The sequence below is a fragment of the Betta splendens genome, chromosome 4 (genome assembly GCF_900634795.4).
Source record: "Betta splendens chromosome 4, fBetSpl5.4, whole genome shotgun sequence".
Lineage (NCBI taxonomy): Eukaryota > Metazoa > Chordata > Actinopteri > Anabantiformes > Osphronemidae > Betta > Betta splendens.
Genome location: NC_040884.2, coordinates 30917222 through 30936105, shown reverse-complemented (window position 1 = coordinate 30936105; position 18884 = coordinate 30917222). Strand labels below are relative to the sequence as shown.

Here is an 18884-nt window from a genome sequence, read left to right as displayed (position 1 = left end):
CAAGTTGCAGTACAAAACAATACAAAGTCAAAAACACATGCACATACAGTGGCACACAGTACAAGTGGAAACCTCGCTGGAATTTTTTCTTGGATACATCAGGACAGATAGATAAGGTCGGAGAGCAGACAGTGAGACTGTAAGGTGGGGGGGTGTATCTGCATCAGTGTAGTGAAGTGTTGTTTATAGAACTATGACCGAGGCCGACCAAGATGTTTACATGCTAGTCCAACAGTTGTCCTTGAAGGAAGCCACAACAAGGGAAAGAGAATAGACAGAGGCACAGCTGGTGAGCTAGATTGGACCCGGGAAGGGAAGGGTGAGAGAGAAGGGACAGAATAATACATAGCCAATTCTAGTGCATTTTGACAATCCACGACTAATTTGTCTACATCAATACTTCAATCGGTCGGAACCCACAGGAGGCTTCATCGCCTCCTGTGGGACCATGGGTCACCCCTGACATCTCCTCAAGTCTGTCAGACAAGGCTGTCACCAAATTCACCAAGTGTTCAGTCTGTCTGCAGATGTTATCCCGCAGTCTCTTGGTCTTCTCTGAACGGGCTGAGATCTTATTAGTCCTGTAATCCGGGCATCCAAAAAGGCTGAGACGTTACTAATCAGTTCCCCCAATCCTTGTCATCCTCTGACACATATCATCCGAACGAGCTGAGATGTTACTTGTCAGTCCATCAATCCTCCATCCTCTGGTGTAATTCCATCAGCCGAGTAACCATGGCCCCCATCGGGGTTTGTAGCTTCATGGCCGGTGGACACGCCGATACGTCGGTCGCAGATTTTAAAAGCAGGGCACCACCAAAGCCAATCATGAGTTGCCCTGTTATCAAAATATGAATAGATCCTCTGAATCCTCGATGGACAGAGGCTCCAGACATGCGGGGCACCAGGAATCCCATGCGTCCTGCATGTAGCTGGAGGCAAAAGTCCCCAAGGGGCAGAGTGGCTCTCTCCTGGTCATTCTTTCCTTTGTGAGAAAATTTGTGTGAATGACCAGTTGATTGGCTCCATGTTCAAAAATGTTATTCCAGAATAGCAGATCAGGTTACTCAGAAGAGACAGGACAAGGACACTGCAAGCAAAAGTAGAGTGGGAGCAGAGAGAAAACACGTCTGCACTCCTCGAGAGGCGGAAGAAGAAGAGTAAAATTTACACTGACTGTTGTGTAAAATTTTTAGTTCAGTGTAAATAAGTAACTCTTACTACAGTTAAATTGACAGTTTTAGTTCAATTTACAATATGGTAAGAGTTATTCAGGTTTTACAGTATGAGGACACTTACAACAACAGTGATGTTTATTTTTTACACAAATTAATTTGTTAATCAGAATAAACTCTGTGATTTGGTTGCTCCCTATACAGTTCATTTAAATTAAAAACAACAACAACAACAGCAAGTATCCATTCATAGATGTTTTATTAAAAGTAGAAATACAAACATAAACTCAGGGTTTCTGCTGGGATGCTGTTGCTCTGCATTCATTTCAGCTGTGGTCTCATCATGAACTCCAAAGCCTTCTGTGTTGATTGGCATATACTATAGAACATCAGAAAGCTTAGAAGCAGGCCCTAACCAATTTGATCGCCCTAGGCGTGCTTTCACTTGGCACCCCATTGCATTGCAGTTAATTCCACTACTAGTGCACAGTGAGGGAAAAATTATTTAAATTAAATTCCAAGGATGTCAGGGACAAGATTGTGGACCTACACAAGACTGGAATGGGCTACAAGACCATTGCCAAGATTAAAAAAAGATTGTGAGTATCTTTATTTCAACTTTATAAATTCACACAAAGTAAAGCATGGTGAGAAGCTATCTGAGGTCCCTGAGGCAAATCTGTAGATTAAGAATTAAACATCACACAGAAACCAATCTCTGCAACGTGGCAGTAGCACGATTATTTGTCTGTGTAGTTGATAATGCCCAGCTACTGTAATGGTGCTCTAACGGCTAAAGGCTATAGAAAACACAAGAGCGAAACTATGTGCCACATGAGTCCAGCTGGACAGACACAGACTGCTAGGTCGGTCTGGGCGACCGCTCTCTGGTTGTAGCTGACAGCATGCCACTAGTGTTCCCCACACATGTGGATCACTGCAGTAACTCACAGCAGCACATTTCAACAGGGCAAAAGCTTGATCCACCCCTCCCTGCCTGCAGCCGCTTGAATGTCGATAGCTATTAGCCTTTCCCCACACAGGTGTGTGATTGCAGCAGCCCACAGCAGCACATTTCAACAGGACAAAAGCTCGGTCGACTGGCTTTAGCCGTTAGCATAGCTAGCTATTAGCTTGTCTTAAACGTGGGTTAGTACTTTTTCAACAGATTAACATATTAAGACATCATAAGTATAATGGATGTACTTACTTCAGCAACTGGATGACAACTTGTCGGGATAGATCCTTCCTTTAATCAGAGCCGTAAAACAAACCCAGCATTGTAGCACCCTCGTTGTAGCAGCGCTTTCATTCATCTTTTCCGTCCTGTAGGTAGTGTGTTTGGTGTGTGTTACAGCAAAAAAAAAAAAAACTCATTGATCTCTTCATTATGCTCTTTGATTTTATTTTCTTTGTTTCAATGATGATTTGTGTGAGTCCAGTAGACAGATTAAACACGATAAACATGATATTATCGGCAAAAGCCAGTGTGCTCTACAACTTGCCACACATGCCACTAACAAGTAAAGACGTCGGCACACTGGATACAATCACCTAAATAACCCATCACCAGGTAGTGATCAGTGTCCGGTTCTTATCACATCTCTCTCTCTCTCTCTCTCTCTCTCTCGCCTGATGTGCCCTATGAAACAGCAGGTGCAAAAAGGGCTCATACATCAAATAGGATTTAAGACAACAAATTAGACTCTGCATTATTTGGCTCCAGTTTACCTGACGGGGAGCCAAGATGAATTGTGATGGATTGATGGATTGTGCCAGTGTTTACAGGAGATCCGTTATCATTTGTTTATAAGGGCTTCCGAACAAGCTATTGAGACCAAAACTACTAGAATGTTTTATTACAGTTCAATTCAATTCAATTTTATTTATATAGCGCCAAATCACAACAAAGTTATTTCAAGGCACTTTACAAAGTAAGGTTTAAAACCTCACACAACTAAACCCAACAAATCCCACATACAGCAAGCATTTAATTGACAGCAACAGTGGAGAGGAAAAACTCCCTCTATAACGAGGAAGAAACCTCCAGCAGAACCAGACTGGATGTGGGCGGCCATCTGCCTCGACCGGTTGGGGTGAGAGGATAGAGAGAGAGAAAAGCACAGCAACAGCAACAAGCAACAACAAGCAACAACAGAGCACAGGCAGGATGGTAGGACCAGGGACTGGATGCAGGCAGGATGGTTGGATCCGCAGCTGCCCATCACAGACACCAATCTTTGAGTCCAATGATACCTGTAGGTGAGGAGAGAGAGAGAGAGAGAGAGGTAGAGAGAGAGAGAGAGAGGTAGAGAGAGAGAGAGGTAGAGAGAGAGAGAGAGAGAGAGGCAGGCACAACTACTGGAGAGAAAGAGACAAGGTTAGTTAAACATGGGACAATGTTGGGAGGTTATTGGACAGAGGAGGTAGAAGGAAACAGAGGAGCTCAGTGTATAAATTAAGTCCCCCAGCAGTCTGTCTATTGCAGCTTAACTAAGAGATGGTTCCTGTGACTAACAATCATTGCCAGTGACCTGAACCATCTCTAACTATAAGCTTTATCAAAAAGGAAGGTTTTAAGCCTAATCTTAAAGGTGGAGAGTGTGTCAGCTTCTCGAACCTGAAGAGGGAGCTGGTTCCAGAGGAGAGGAGCTTGGTAGCTAACAGCTCTGCCCCCTGTTCTACATTTAAACACTCTAGGAACCACAAGTAGCCCAGGGCTCTGAGAACGAAGTGTTCTGCTGGGAGCATAAGGAACTATGAGGTCTTTAAGATAAGAAGGAGCTTTATCATTGAGTACTTTGTAGGTGAGTAGGAGAATTTTAAATTCTATCCTACATTTTACAGGCAGCCAGTGCAGAGAAGCTAATCTAGGAGAAATGTGATCTCTCTTTCCAAGTCCTGTCAGAACTCTGGCTGCAGCATTTTGAATAAGCTGTAGGCTTTTTAAGGAGCTGTTAGGACATCCTATGAGTAAGGAGTTACAGTAGTCCAGCCTAGAGGTAACAAATGCATGGATCAGTTTCTCTGCATCGCTCTGAGAGAGGATGCTTCTGATTTTAACTATATTTCTAAGGTGGAAGTAGGCGGTTCTGGAGATTTGTTTAATGTATGATGTAAAAGAGAGATCCTGGTCAAAGATGACACCAAGGTTCCTCACAGTAGAATCTGAAGCTAATGTTATGCCATCCAGGGTGGCTATCTGACTCAATAGTGTCTCTCTCAGATTTTTAGGTCCAACAATAAGAATCTCTGTTTTATCTGAGTTTAGTTGAAGGACGTTTTGGGACATCCAGGATTTGATGTCTTTTAAACAACCCTGAATTTTGACTAGTTGTTCTGTTTCATTTGGTTCCAAGGACATGTATAGCTGAGTATCATCTGCGTAAAAATGAAAATTAATAGAATGCTTTCTAATAATCTCACCTAGGAGACATGTATAGGCTAAACAGAATTGGACCCAGCACAGAACCCTGTGGTACTCCATAGCTAATCCTTGTGCATGTGGAGAATTCATCATTAACATGAACAAACTGGAATCTGTTCAACAAATAGGATTTAAACCATCCCAATGCTGTTCCTTTGATCCCGAATCTATGTTGTAGTGTCTGTAATAGAATGTTATGATCAATTGTATCAAATGCAGCACTAAGATCTAACAGGACAAGGACAGAAACTAGACCATTGTCCGAAGCTAATAGAAGATCATTAGTGACTCTAACCAGAGCTGTTTCTGTGCTATGATGTTATCTAAATCCTGACTGAAAATCTTCGTACAGGTTATTCCCACTCAGGTGGTCAGATAATTGTTTAGCCACGATTTTTTCCAGAATCTTGGAAATAAAGGGTAAATTTGAAATGGGCCTATAGTTGGCTAGTTGTCCAGGGTCAAGGGTTGGTTTTTTCAATAGAAGTTTGACCACAGCCACCTTAAAAGCCTGTGGTACATAGCCTAGTTGTAAAGATTGGTTGATTTGATTTAATATGGACGAGCTGATTAAAGGTAGAACTTCTTTAAGTAATCTGGTTGGGATTAGATCTAAAAGACAAGTGGACGACTTGGAAGAGTTAATTATTGAGGTTAACTCCATATGAGTTATGGGGAAGAAGCTGTCTAGGTAAGACAGAGGATTTAATAAATTTAAAGTTGATGGATCTAGACAGTGCTTTCTGTCATTTGGAAGAAGTCGCTGCTGAATGTTTTTTCTAATGATGATAATTTTATTAGTAAAGTAGTTCATAAAGTCATTGCTGCTGAGATTTAAGGGGATAGTAGACTCAATACAGCTATGACTCTTTGTCAGCCTGGCTACAGTGCTGAAAACAAACCTGGGGTTGTTTTTGTTTTCCTCAATTAGGGAGGAATAATATGTTTTTCTAGCAGCACAAAGTGCTTTTTTATATTTCATTAGACTGTCCTTCCATGCAATGCAGTTTACATTTGTTTTGTTGGAACGCCACTGTCTTTCTAGTTGTCTGGTCCTGTGCTTTAGGCTGCGGATCTCTGAGTTATACCACAGAGCTAACCTCCTCTGATTCACTGTCTTCTTCTTCAGAGGAGCCACTGTGTCTAACATTGTACGTAGAGAATCTGCAGCATCATCCACAAGACAGTCAACCTGTTCATAAGGATTAAGGTGACTGTTCTCTGTGTATCTACAAGACATTGAGGCAAAAGATGATGGAATCATCTGCTTGAATCTGGCAACAGCATTGTCAGATAAACATCTGCTATAGTAACATTTCTTTCCAGCTGTTATAGGGTCAGTTGTGCTAAATTCAAAAGTTAATAAGAAATGGTCAGATAACAGAGGGTTTTGGGGAAGAACTATTAAATTATCAATTTCAACCCCATATGTCAGGACAAGATCGAGGGTGTGGTTAAAACGATGAGTGGGTTCATTTACCTGCTGTGTAAAACCAATAGTGTCTATTAAGGAGTTAAAAGCAGTGCTGAGACAGTTGCTGTCAACATCTACATGAATGTTAAAGTCTCCCACTACAATGACTTTATCTGTGCTAAGAACTAAGTCAGATAAGAATTCAGAGAATTCAGTTAAGAACTCCGAATATGGAGCAGGAGGACGGTAAACAATACAAAACACAACTGGCTTCTGAGTTTTAGAGTCTGGGTGAGAAAGGCTCAGAGTGAGGCTCTCAAATGAGTTAGAACTATGTTTAGGTTTAGGAGTAATTAATAAATCTGATTTATAAATTGCTGCTACTCCTCCACCTCTACCTGTACTTCTTGGAACATGATAGTTGATGTGACTCATTGGAGTCGACTCATTTAAAGTAACATATTCATCCTGCTGCAGCCAGGTTTCAGTGAGACAGAACAGATCTACTGTATGTGATGGTCACTTATCAAGTCATTTATTAAAAAGGATTTAGATGAGAGAGATCTGATATTTAATAAACCACACTTTATTAGCTTACTGTTACTTTGTTCCGTAAGAGGAACTGTTTTGATGTTTAGTAAATTCTGGTAAGTCACTCCTCTTTGATTTGTGTGTGACTTGTATAGTTTAGGTGGTCGAGAAGCAGACACAGTCTCTATGCGATAACTAAGACTAAGAGTGGGTCGCGGCTGTAGAGAACATGCAGAGAGGCGTGTAAGACTGTGACTCTGCATCCTGGGCTCCACTCTGATTTGTCACGGAGTGGGGAGGCTAAGCAACATGGCCATGTTACTAGAGAGCAGAGAGGCTCCGTTTAACATTGGATGGACGCAGTCTCTTCTAATCAGCCCAGGTTTTCCCCAAAAAGTGCTCCAATTAGCCACAAAGCCCACACCGTTTGCAGGACACCACCTAGACAACCAGCGGTGGAGCGATGACAGCCGGCTATACATGTCATCGCTGGTCACATTGGGGAGGGGTCCAGAGAAAACTACGGAGTCCGACATTGTTCTGGCGAACGAACACACCGACTCAATGTTAGTTTTAGTGACTTCCGGTTGGCGTAACCGGGCGTCATTAGCTCCTGCGTGTATTACGATTTCAGCGTACTTACGCTTATCCTTAGACAGGAGCTTAAGATAAGACTCAATGTCGCCCACTCTGGCCCCAGGCAAACACCTAACTATGACCGCTGGATTCTCTAACTTCACGTTTCGGACTATGGAGTCACCAATGATCAGAGTGGGTTTCTCAGCGGGTGTGTCGCTGAGTGGAGAAAATCCGTTTGAAACGGGAAGCGGTTGGAGATGAACCGTGGGCGCCTGCCTAAAGCTACGTTTCTTACGAGCCGTGACTCAGTCGTTACCCAGCTGCCTGGGACCTGCCGGGGGACTGGTAGCAGCTAAGCTAGGAGGCTCCGCACCGGCTAAAGGGACCTGGCTAGCTGGCCTGTTTTCTAAAGTGCGAAGCCGAGACTCTAAGTCTAACAACCTCGCCTCCAACCCTGCAACTAGCGTACACCTATTACAGATACCATTACAGTACCATCACTAAAGGAGGCAGAGGATAAGCTAAACATAAGGCACACCGAGCACCGAACAGAGCGAGAGGGAGAGGAAAAGGGGGAAGCCATAGCAGGAAAGTAAGCTAGGAGCTACGCTAGCGGAGAAAACACTTAGATAACAGCGTAAATTAGCAGGACGTTTAATGAAAGGAAAAGATGCTTGAGTGTTACAAGCTTGTTTTGCAACTTTTAGCAGTCGCTATCAGATATAAAACGATAATATTTAGAAAAGAGCGGAGAGTAACCAAAACACTGGCCGTGTTCCGATGAGGTGCAAGTGGGTGAATTACAACAGTTCACCCACCCACTTAATCTCGTCTGTAGCTGTGAACATATGAGGGCAGACGAAGGATATGCCCAGGCCAAAAGTCTCCTACAACAGAGTTATGGTGATGAATTGCGAATTGCAACAGCCTACATGAAGGCTCTGAATTGGCCACAGACCAAAGTGGAGGACAGGCAAGCTTTAAATGCTTATGCTCTTTTGCTGATAGGCTATCGAAAAACTGAATTACATGGAATTTATGGATAAGATGGACAAACCAAGTAATATGAGGGCGGTTATTTCAAAATTTCCCTTTAAGATAAAGGAACGCTGGAGAAATCAAGTGTGAGATTCAAGCGAAGACGAATAGGAGGGCCAGGTTTTCTGATCTGGTAAATTTCAGTGACTGGTAAGCAAAGGTTTGCAATGATCCATTGTTTGGAGACATTTTGAACCACAGTTTTGAAGGAAAGGAGAACACGATTGATTACTAGTAAAAACTAATCCCAGGAATACTCATTTTGCAACAAGTATCTCCCTAACTGCAAACGAAAAATATACACAATCAAAGATAATGATGCATTACGCAGTCCATGCATTTTTTTGTCAAAGAAAACAAGCCTTCGAGAGCTGCGACAAGATAAAGGAACAGACCCACAAGGATAAAATTGAGTTCTTGGCTACTAAAGAGCTCTGTTTTGGTTGCTTTGTCATCGGAGTATGCAGTAATGCAATGTAGTAATGCAGTGTGAAGAGTGCTTCAGAAGACATCCATGTATTTTGAACAAAAAAGAAGTCTCACTTTCAGCTCAAACAGATAAGGATGATAGCAAACACAAATTTGTCAAAAGCGATGTCACTAGTGCCTTTGTGGAGGCGGGATTTGTCTCTGACAAAGATATTGGGGCATGCAATGGAGAAATTTTTTTGTCCATATGCAGTATGGTTGACAAGATGTTAAAGACTGAGTTACAGTTGCAGCCGTTGCAAGAATCTGTATAGAATGATGCAGCTCGGTATAAGACGTTTGTGGCTAACAGAGTATCACTCATTAGAGAAGCTACTAAACCTTCACAGTTCAGATATGTAAACACCGCAAGCAATCCTGCAGATCAAGCTTTAAGAGGATTAAATGCCGATGCTTTGCTGCATGTTTTGCTGCATAGTAAAGACCAGTGACGTGCGGTCAGGGGAGGCAAGGGAGGCGGGGCCTCACCTCACCTGACAGTACCATAACGTGACTAAAAAGCGTAAAATAAAAATTAATTTCTGTCCATTGATCTGTGTTAGACATGTTTATTAAATATTTTTTTCTATAATTTCAATTATCTTAACATTTTCCTGAGTAAAGCGAGGGGAGCCTCAGCCCCAATGTTGAAACTGTCAGTAAACAGGCAAGGCGTAATCCTTTTCTGTTTCACATTTTGTCTCTAGTATGATGTTGGCAGCCTTAAGAGGGATTTATTATACATTATGTTTATCTATGTTTTTGTAACGTAATTACTTTGTGGTCACGCTAAAACCGACAGAGAAAACTCAGGTCTGCGCATCATCGAGAAGGGGGCGTTGCTACCCTTTAATTTGTTTTCCCACAAATAGTTGTTCATTTTCTAAAAAGACTTACTGAATGACAAGTAAAACAACTCAAGTACTTGAGAAGTAAATTTGAACCTTGAGTAAAGTATTATATTCCTAATAAAGAGCAAACATGATAAAATGTGCAATTTGGCCAGTATTTATATGCATTCTGACAATTAAATAGTGAAAAATACACACTTTTAAGGTATTATGATTGTAAAATCTGACTCCAGAGGACTTTGTGCCTCACCAGCCATGAACCACACCGCACGCCACTGGTAAAGACTGGATACAGGGACCAGAAATCAGAATGAATGAGGATGAAGAAGGTAAAACATCTGATACAGTGTGTCTTGTGCAAGCAGTTGAAAAGAGAGATGCAATAGTGCAGCTTATGAACTACTACTCAAGTTGGCATAAGCTACAAAGGCCAACCACATGGCTCATGCACCTAAGGAAGATTCTGTTAAATTTGAGTCTGAAAAGAAAGAAACTTCAACAAGAGAGATGTTAAGTAAAATCGTTGAATAAGAAATGCTGAAATACAAACAAAGTCTTAAAGGTCAAATTCTTTAAACTGAAGATGTATCTGAAGCTGAGTTATTGTTAATTTGTCTTTATCAAATGCGAAAGAAAATTGAGATGCTGGAAAAAGGAATGGGATTCATTTTAGCAAGATTCAGACACCGATATTGTATACCGAAAGTCTCCTCAACAATACGATGGGTGATTTTGGAATGCAACACATGTAGGAAACTACAGGCCAAAGCCAGTGAACAACACAATTTGGTGTGCTTTAAACGTGCCGTGTTCGGTTGCTCTTCTTCGTTCAGACAATGGCAAAAATTTGGTAGGTAGAGAGAAGTTGCGGGAGGCACTAAAGGAGCTAAATCATTCCAAAATTCAAGGGGACATACTGTGAAGAGGAATTACTTGGAAGTTTAACACACCTTCTGCATCATACCATGGAGGCGTTTGGGAGAGTCAAATAAGAACAATAAGGAGGGTCGTAAGTTCCTTATTAAAACAGCAGATACTGGATGAAGAAAGTATCCTTAATGATAGGCCAATAACGACTACATGAAACAATCCAAATGACTTGGAGACACTGACCCCAAATCATCTATTACTGATAAAAAGACAACCAAACATTCCCCCAGGTGTCCTTTCTAAAGATGACATTTATGTGTGTCGTCGTTGGAGACAGTTTCAATATACGGCTGATCAATTCAGGTGTAGTTGGATAGAGGAGTATCTGCCTCTTTCACAGGAAAGTCAAAAATAGAACGTGATGAAGAGAAATTTTAAAGTGGGTGATGTTGTATTTATTGTTGATCCCTCTCTGAATAAAGGATAATTGTGAAATGTTCATGTACAACAACAAGAACAAACAAGTTGGTGAAACCAATCACTAATGTGTACCTCCTGGAGGAGGCAATATGAAAAGATTTATAAGCCACAAGAACTGTATACAGGCATACAGTCAACAGAGGCAAAGGTTTCTCGACTCTGTGAGCCCGCTCCATCTTAATATCCTGTATACTAATAGTATACTATAGTATACTAGTATACTAATACTGAAGGATGAAATGCTAATTCCTTTACCCTAGGGTAAAGACAGAGACAACACAAGCAATTACCAGTACAGTACAGAGTACTAGTCTAGAGGTAATATTTTACACTGCCACTAATCATCTGCTTTGATTGTAATTATTTTACACTGGTGAAATAACTCTGGATATTAACACCAACACTATCTAATGATAGATGTGATTTATCTTGTTGGTGTTGGAATAACTCAACATCTACAAACACTTCCACTGTATATTTCACACGGGAGAATTTACTGTATATTCCATACATATTTACAGTATATATTCTTGAAATAGGGAACAGCCTTGATATATGTATGCTCTCATGTGACTGTTATTGTTGTTAACCATTTACCAAATGTTGTGTGCTCAGTTCATCCAGCCATCAGGATCCCTGGCCACCGATGTGATGAACTACAGGCTTCCCCTGTCCTGTGTCTTTTTGATGCCCGCTGTGGCTCACTATCTCAGGCAGAACCTCCTCATCTTCCTGCATGTTCCCAAATACACCGACAGCAATACTGCACACCACTTTAAGGTATGACATAGGCAGACCGCTATGGGTTGAGTCTAGGGCTGCAAAAACAAATCGATATTATTATAATATTGACTGAAATTATTGATAATTATTTTTCAGCATCGATTGCCCGTTTTGTGGCGCAGCATGATAGCCGCTGGTGTAGGAAACAGATCAACCGGCAGCAGGAGAAAGGCTGCATCCTATTTTCTTCATTTAAGCATTAAATATTAATCAAAGACAACTTTAACCTGAAAGTCCCGCATGTAGTAGCGGTAATGAACGCTTGTTGCTTATTGTGCAATCATCTCGCTGGCTACATAGTAATGAACAATGCACAATGCAGACACTAAATTTAAAAGCAGCAAGTAACAGAAGCATTAAATTATGATGACATTTCTTTAGTGGCTGTCACTGTTGCCTCTCAGCCAGGAGTCTCTGATCTGGAGTTTACGTGTTCTCCCATGTTTACGTGGGTTTCCACCCACAGTCAGGTTGACTGGAGTTGCAGATCTTCACAATGTAACAAATCTCTACGCTTTCTTTGTTTGTTTATATTTTGGATACTAAAGTTTTTATTATTGAAACAATGGATTTTGTGTTTTACTTATAATTTAAAAAGTTGAAATAAAAATATAGTTAAAAAAATGACAAGGAATTTATAATAAGTAAAACATCAAATAATTAGTTTTATTCCTCTTAATCTGATTAATTGAATAATCAGCAGATTAATCGCTTATCAAAATAGTCATTAGTTACAGCCCTAGTTAAGTGTACGAAATGAATTTTACTGGAAATGAAAATCGTAAAATTCAAACGGATAACAGTCCATGATGATGATGATGATTTTCATCTAATCTAAATCAGTCACATACAGTACTGTACTATAGTTCTAGCTGCTATGGTATCGCATTTGTATCTTTATTATGACTTGTCCTGTGAAATTGATTTAAATGCCCCTAAAGACTGTGCTCAGACATTTAAAGTAATGCTAGATATACAGTAGCACCTGCTGATCGTTGCTGCACTAAACAGCATTTGCCTCTATTGTGAACCGTTTTCTACCAAGTCATTGTTTTGTCCTTGTTTTTGTCCTAGCAGGAGATATTTACACAGAAAGAGTTTTGTAACTTTTAATTAAATACGGTAAATGTTCTTTTTTTAGTGTCTGTAAATGGTTGGTAAAGTACAGCAGCATACCACAAAAGTAATTGACCTATATCTACTGCTGCATTCTGTGCATTAAAACCACTAAAGTGGTTGTCTTCAGTCTCAGAATTAAACGACCTCACAATTGCTTTGTTACACACTTTCTTTTGCTCGTAGTAAAGGGTGCTGCTCCCACAGAGTTGTCCATGCCCTGATGGATAAGCCTTTTGGACTCAACTTCTTAAGGGTGGCGATTGTTTTGGCTTTTGTTTTGCGAGGTCCTGCGAGGTTTGCGTGTAAGAATAAGTGAAATGTCTTTATATTCTCTTGCAAGTTATCCATTTATTTAAGGTAGAAAGAAAATTCTGCTCCGTCGGCTCTGTCCATACTTCTCTCTAACGAGACAGTAACTTCCAGCAGAACCAGGCTTAATGTGGGCTACCTGGGCTATCTGCCTTGATCGGTTTGGGTAAAAAGTAGAGAAAAGCACAACAACAACAGAGCACAGAAAGGATGGTTCGACCAGAGACTGGACATAGACAGGAAGGTTGAACCAGTGATTGGACACAGACAGGACGACTGGATACAATCAGGATTGTTTGACCAAAGAATGTACACAGGCAAAATATTAAAGTCATATTACGTCTAAGTAATTCAAACATTCTCTTTTTGCTAAGTGTTTCCTTCCTGATTGTACTCAGGGTGGACATCACTGTTGCCTAGCGCCTGCTCGAGTAGGGAGTATTACAGTAGCTTTGTGTACCGTAAGATAAAGTGGATTGAAATAATAATGTACTGTATAATGGTACAGTAGATGGTGGGATCTTTAAAGTCTGATTTTTACCTTGAAGAACTTTTCTTTTTTTTTTGGTGAACCCATCTTTAGATACATGCACCAGTCATCTGAGTGGTTATCAATCAATGTAATCAGTTCTCAAATGCTCCTTTTTTGTTTTTAATTAGATGCAAATACTTTTTTAAGTTGGGGTTGTATTTTTACACTTAAGTACATGAGTTTGACACAGGCCAGTGCACTTCAAGCGTTTAAAGCTCTGTTGAATTTTTTTCTCAGTCTCACTGTGATGAAATCAATGCAGTCCTTTTGTGATTTGGGTTCCAGGGGCTGATTTGCTCTCTTGTTGTATCTGCAGCATTACTTTCATATGAACAGTGACTTGGTGGACGGTGATATTTACCTCTATAACAAACCTGGAGGCCAGGGCACTGGAGGCAAAGGTAATCAGTGTGTGAGTCAACAATGAATGCTTTTTAACCCTTATGCCTCCCTTGATTATCGTTGTACATTTTTTTCAGTTGCTTATCATTTTGGCTGTGTTACAGCTGCTGTTGTGATTTTTGTCAGACAGGAGTTTGACCTGTAAGTCAAATCTGCAGCTGCACATTCGCCATGGAGACGAAAGGCGGGAAAACCAGGCTCACTCTGCTCTGTGAAAGCAGACTTTTCCCCTTGATAAATAGGCTTATTCCAGGAAAACCATAATAGTTATTACAAAAATATTTTTATTTTATGAATCCCAAGACTTCCCTGAACAACTGGGGTTAATTTTTTGTTTGAGGGCGAAAGCTTGTAGCCACAGTGGGAATTTCAAAATATGTCGCCACCTGTTTTTCTCCACAGACAAAAATTATCATTAGAGTGTATGGGAGAAATTCAGGATCTCTCTGCGCTTTAAGGTCGATAGCGACAAGAGTATAGGTCTGAGGGTATAGCTGGACACGCCATTATAAAGAAGACACGTATGACTACGGTTTAGTGAAATAAATACGTTGATAGAGTCAGAAATGTGGCTGTAGCGATGAATTAAAGACAGAAGTTCTGTCTTTAAAAAGTGTGCCCTCGCACTGTAGCTGTGAAATCACGCACTCTAGCTCATGCAATACACACTAATGGAAAAGCTGAAAATGTAACAAACAACACATGATATTTAAATGCTGAAAAGTTGAAAAGTATAGAAGATACGAGGACGCTGATTGACACTGATAAAGTTGAAAGATTATAGATGCTTTTGAAGTTGAAATGATGTTTTTACGCTAAAGTATGATGATGATAGACGCTGATGACAAGAGGGAAGTTGACAAAAAAGATAAACAGTGATTCCCATAGACGACCATTATAAAAAAGCGATGAAAAAAGTTGAAGTTTATTAGGTGAAAACATAAAAAGCCCACATCTCCTAGAGATGACACATGTTTAGAAAGTTGAACGATGATTCTACGATGAAGTGTTAAAAAGTAGATAGCGATGGGAAAAAAAGGGCGGAATAAAAAGAATAACTAGATAAAGGATTTCTATAGAAAAATGCACAATGCTTCCATGCTAAATGTATTGCTGAAGAACTCTAAAAACAGCTGAAACATCTAAAACATATCTGAAAGTAGCGTAGTACAGTAGTACTAAACTGTAAAATAGCCATATAATATAGTCATAATAAATCAGTTTAAAGCAGAAATATTGCTATATAAGAATATACCTATATAAGAAACATTTTCAATGCTTTAATGAGCAGGACTGGTGTGAGTTTTATGTTTGAGGAGTAAGAATTGTGGCCACAGTTGCAATTTAAAAATGTCAGGCCTTCTGTGCTTTTCCTCAAAAGCCCTACAGACAAATGCATTTCCAAAGTTTGGAACTGTCTGCACTTTGAGGCAAATACAGACTAAAGTATAGGTCTGATGGCCTAACCACACACATCATTAGAAAGAACACAAGTGTGACTACGAATGAGTGAAAAAATATGTTCAGAAAGTGAAAACTGTTGTAGTGACAAGTTAAAGACAAAGATTCTGCCTTAAAAAAACGTGTTCTCACACATCACCCACTCTGGCTCACGCAATACACACTAATGGAAAAGCTGAGAATTCCTCAAAAAACACCGTATGCTTAAAGTGCTATAACTCAAAAGTAATAAAGATATTAGAAAGCTTAACAACAGATTAATAGTTGAAGATTATTTTGTAGTTCAAATGGTGTCTGTATCTTAAAGTTTTTTCCATCTAGTAACACTGTAAAATATTCACAACCGCAGCGCTTTCTCTCATTATCAAGAAACCTGGTGTGGATCCCATATCCAGTCATTCACAAAGCAGACAGTGATAGGATTCTTATTCTACAAGAACAATAGCAAACTCATGCTTTGCTGTACACTAAAGACCCGGACCTACTGTATATTTATAATCGTATTTACAGATGCAGAGGATCAAAATTGCTCAGCAGCTGATCACTGCTCACTTTCTGAGTTTGAAGTAAAAACATAAGGGCTGTTGGAGTCCTAGTGTGTCTACTTAAGCATGTGCATACCTAGCCTTTATTAGGATTAAAGAATTACTTGTGATTTGACCAGTCAGTTATTGCAATGAATACTGTATATTCAGTATTTTCAGGTAATGAGTGATACATGATCTGTACATGAAGGAATCAAAGTCATGTCATTTTTAATGAATTCCTATGCTCTTTCAGGTATCGCCTGTATCACCCTCTCATTCGTGGATGCCCTTGGTCTCCCTGCTCAGGTTCCAGCTCAGACTTCACAGAACTGCACCATACCACTTCACCCAGACCGTTTTAACGAGCTGACCACTGTGGTTAAAGTAGACTTGCTCCCAGTCAGTTCAGGTACAGGTAAACCGGATGGAACAGGGATTGCATTCATCTACGGATTCCTTTTTTCAGTAATGTACCTGCTGTTGTGCAAGGCGCTGGCTTTACCTTACTCAGTTGATATGGTCTACTCTATTGATATTGATATAAGCTATTCTAGCTCTGTGCACGGGACTAACCAACAGTTATTGAACAGGCACAACTAGCCTGAACTAGCACCAGGTGGTGCATTTGAGATCAACATAGTACTGTGCATTGTAATGCATTTAATGTGGTGGTGTCTCCTTGGCTTGTGCCACTATATGTACTCAGACTGAGCCATCAAGGAGAGTGAAACTGAACCTGTTGCTGAGGTTACTTTAATTTCCAAAGAAATCACACAAACTGTAGCGTTGAAAGGCAACATTTATTTCGCAGTCTGCCTCAGAGCTCGTCATTGTCTGGACCACCTGGGTTCCAGGCATTATCAGTGATGAATTTGAGCTACTTTACTAAAGGGCCTTCTTGTGTTTCTATGAGTGATTTAAGAGAAACCTTTTCCTTTGCCTTTGGTGGCAGAGAGTAATATGACTTGTCTCCTAACAGATCCACATCTATATGTGCGCTTTGACATCTGGGAACAAGGCAACGTTAGCCCCTTACAGCTGAGCGACAAACTGCAGGGGGCTCTGCGCCATGCTCTGTGCGACGTTGTCATGGAACTGAGGGTTTTGCCCCATCCTCTGTGTGTCGGTGGGCTGTGGCCAGTAACCAGTGCTCAAACAGAAGAGGCCAAAGGTAGATTGTATTGATGTGATCTGAGTCTTCAACAAAAGGCAGTAACATGTTTATGCATGTGATTTCTCATTATAAATAGTTTCCCACTTATATCAACATTTTCTGTTGTAGATGTAGCTGAACAGTATATTACAGTTTCTAGAGGTATTTTAGTATTAACTGCCTTTATCATCAAGATCATATTTCGAGAGTTTCAGTTTTGTATTTATGTCTTTGTGTACGTCTTTATACGCAACATTTGACACCCAAGCACAGTGGATTTAAGGATGCATTGGTGTTCTGACCTTCTTAGCTAGTTTACAACCTCATAACCTAGTAATGACCACCTTCATAAAATGTTTGTCATCAGGCCTGATTTCGCCTGAGGTGAAGGAAGTCAAGGACAGCCCCAGGCAGCGCAGTGGCTCACGGGTTCTCAAATCCAGCCCTGCTCCTATGACCTTACCCCAAGCTGTTGGAAGTTCCTCACTGACGGGGGCCAGCACACCAGACTCCACCACACCGACTGGCAAGAGCACCCGCCGCAGCTTCTGGGACATACTTGTTAGTAGCTCCTCCTCTTTTGCTGGGTTCTTGAAAGGAGATTCTGTCAAAATGTTTCATTTGGCAGCTACTGTAATATGTGAGAATTTTGGAAGATTTAAACTGATGGACCCAAGAATATGTCAACACCGGTAACTAATAAAAAGGTTGTGGTGATGTGTGAAGGCACCATCAGGTAGTGATGTCCAGTGATGTGCCTGTAGCAGCAGCAGGATGTCAATGCTTACCAGTGTCCTTGTTAGCATATTCAAAGCTAGTGTAGCAGCCAGTATCTCTAAGCTTACAGAGTACTTATGTTCCCGTTGATCTTCACAGAGTAAACCAGATGCAACAGAGCTTGGGAGCCCAAAAACAACAGACGACATAGTGCAAGAGCGAGGAGAGGAGGGCAGAGTGGCACGGCGGCGACACAAGACAGAGACCATAAAGCAGCAGTGGAACCACGAGAAGACAATGGCTGTGGAGCTGGAGCAAGCACAGAGGTGCACATTGCCACTCAAACACTATCATGCATGCTAAGGTGAAGGTTTTGTGAAACATCTAAAGCAGGGGTGTCAAACGTAGGCGTCAGATGGGCCGGATTCGGCCTGCAAACAAGTTTAATCCAGCCCGCGAGATGATTTTGTAAAGTACAAAGATAAGCTGCAATTTTTAAATAAAAGAAACTGCTGTTCTAATTGTGTCGACTGGGTGGCGCAGTAGCAATTGTGTTAAGCAAATAGACTGTTTATACCGGGACAGAGCAAGTAGGTCAAGCAAGCACAGACCGTCTGGATGAGTTACTTTGTTTTGCCTGTAATACTTATTATGGGTCAAAGAAAAGTGTTCCAAGAAAAATGGTCATTGTCCTATTTATTCACGCAAGTGCATGGGAAAGTTCACAACATGTTGCGGTGCTGAAAGAATATAACCTTCGCCACCACTATATGAGTCTTCATGCTGACAAATACTGTATGACAACTTTTGAGGACAGTGGAGAAGACAGAAGGTAAATGTATAGTTGGCGTGTCTGTGTTTAGTCTTAGCCAAGACATCAGTGACGCTTGTAGTGTACGTCATCTACCTTATTGCTAATGAATTTGCAGTGGCTTCAAAACGATTTAGTGAGGGTGAACTTTTAAAAACATGCAAGGTGAAGGCAGCGGACATTGTGCCCTGAAAAGTGCCAGGCTTTTGCAAATATCAGCCTGATAAGAAACACTGT

At 40.8% G+C, this 18884-nt stretch overlaps 1 protein-coding gene across 9 annotated transcripts in view; it reads left to right on the top strand.

Moving 5' to 3' along the window:
• The window catches only part of szt2 (SZT2 subunit of KICSTOR complex), a 98263-nt gene that overhangs the window by 34819 nt on the left and 44560 nt on the right, over positions 1 to 18884 (top strand). For 8 of the 9 annotated variants that reach the window (XR_008694379.1, XM_055507838.1, XM_029148670.3 and 5 more), the window contains 6 exons: positions 11449 to 11613; positions 13893 to 13977; positions 16220 to 16381; positions 16946 to 17137; positions 17487 to 17680; positions 17996 to 18162. Coding sequence is in view for 8 of the 9 variants with exons in the window: in XM_055507838.1 (XP_055363813.1) it covers positions 11449 to 11613; positions 13893 to 13977; positions 16220 to 16381; positions 16946 to 17137; positions 17487 to 17680; positions 17996 to 18162 (965 nt within the window). In the remaining variant the exon portion in view is untranslated. The remainder of the gene's footprint in view (positions 1 to 11448; positions 11614 to 13892; positions 13978 to 16219; positions 16382 to 16945; positions 17138 to 17486; positions 17681 to 17995; positions 18163 to 18884) is intronic. The other variant, XM_029148671.3, reaches the window with a different exon arrangement.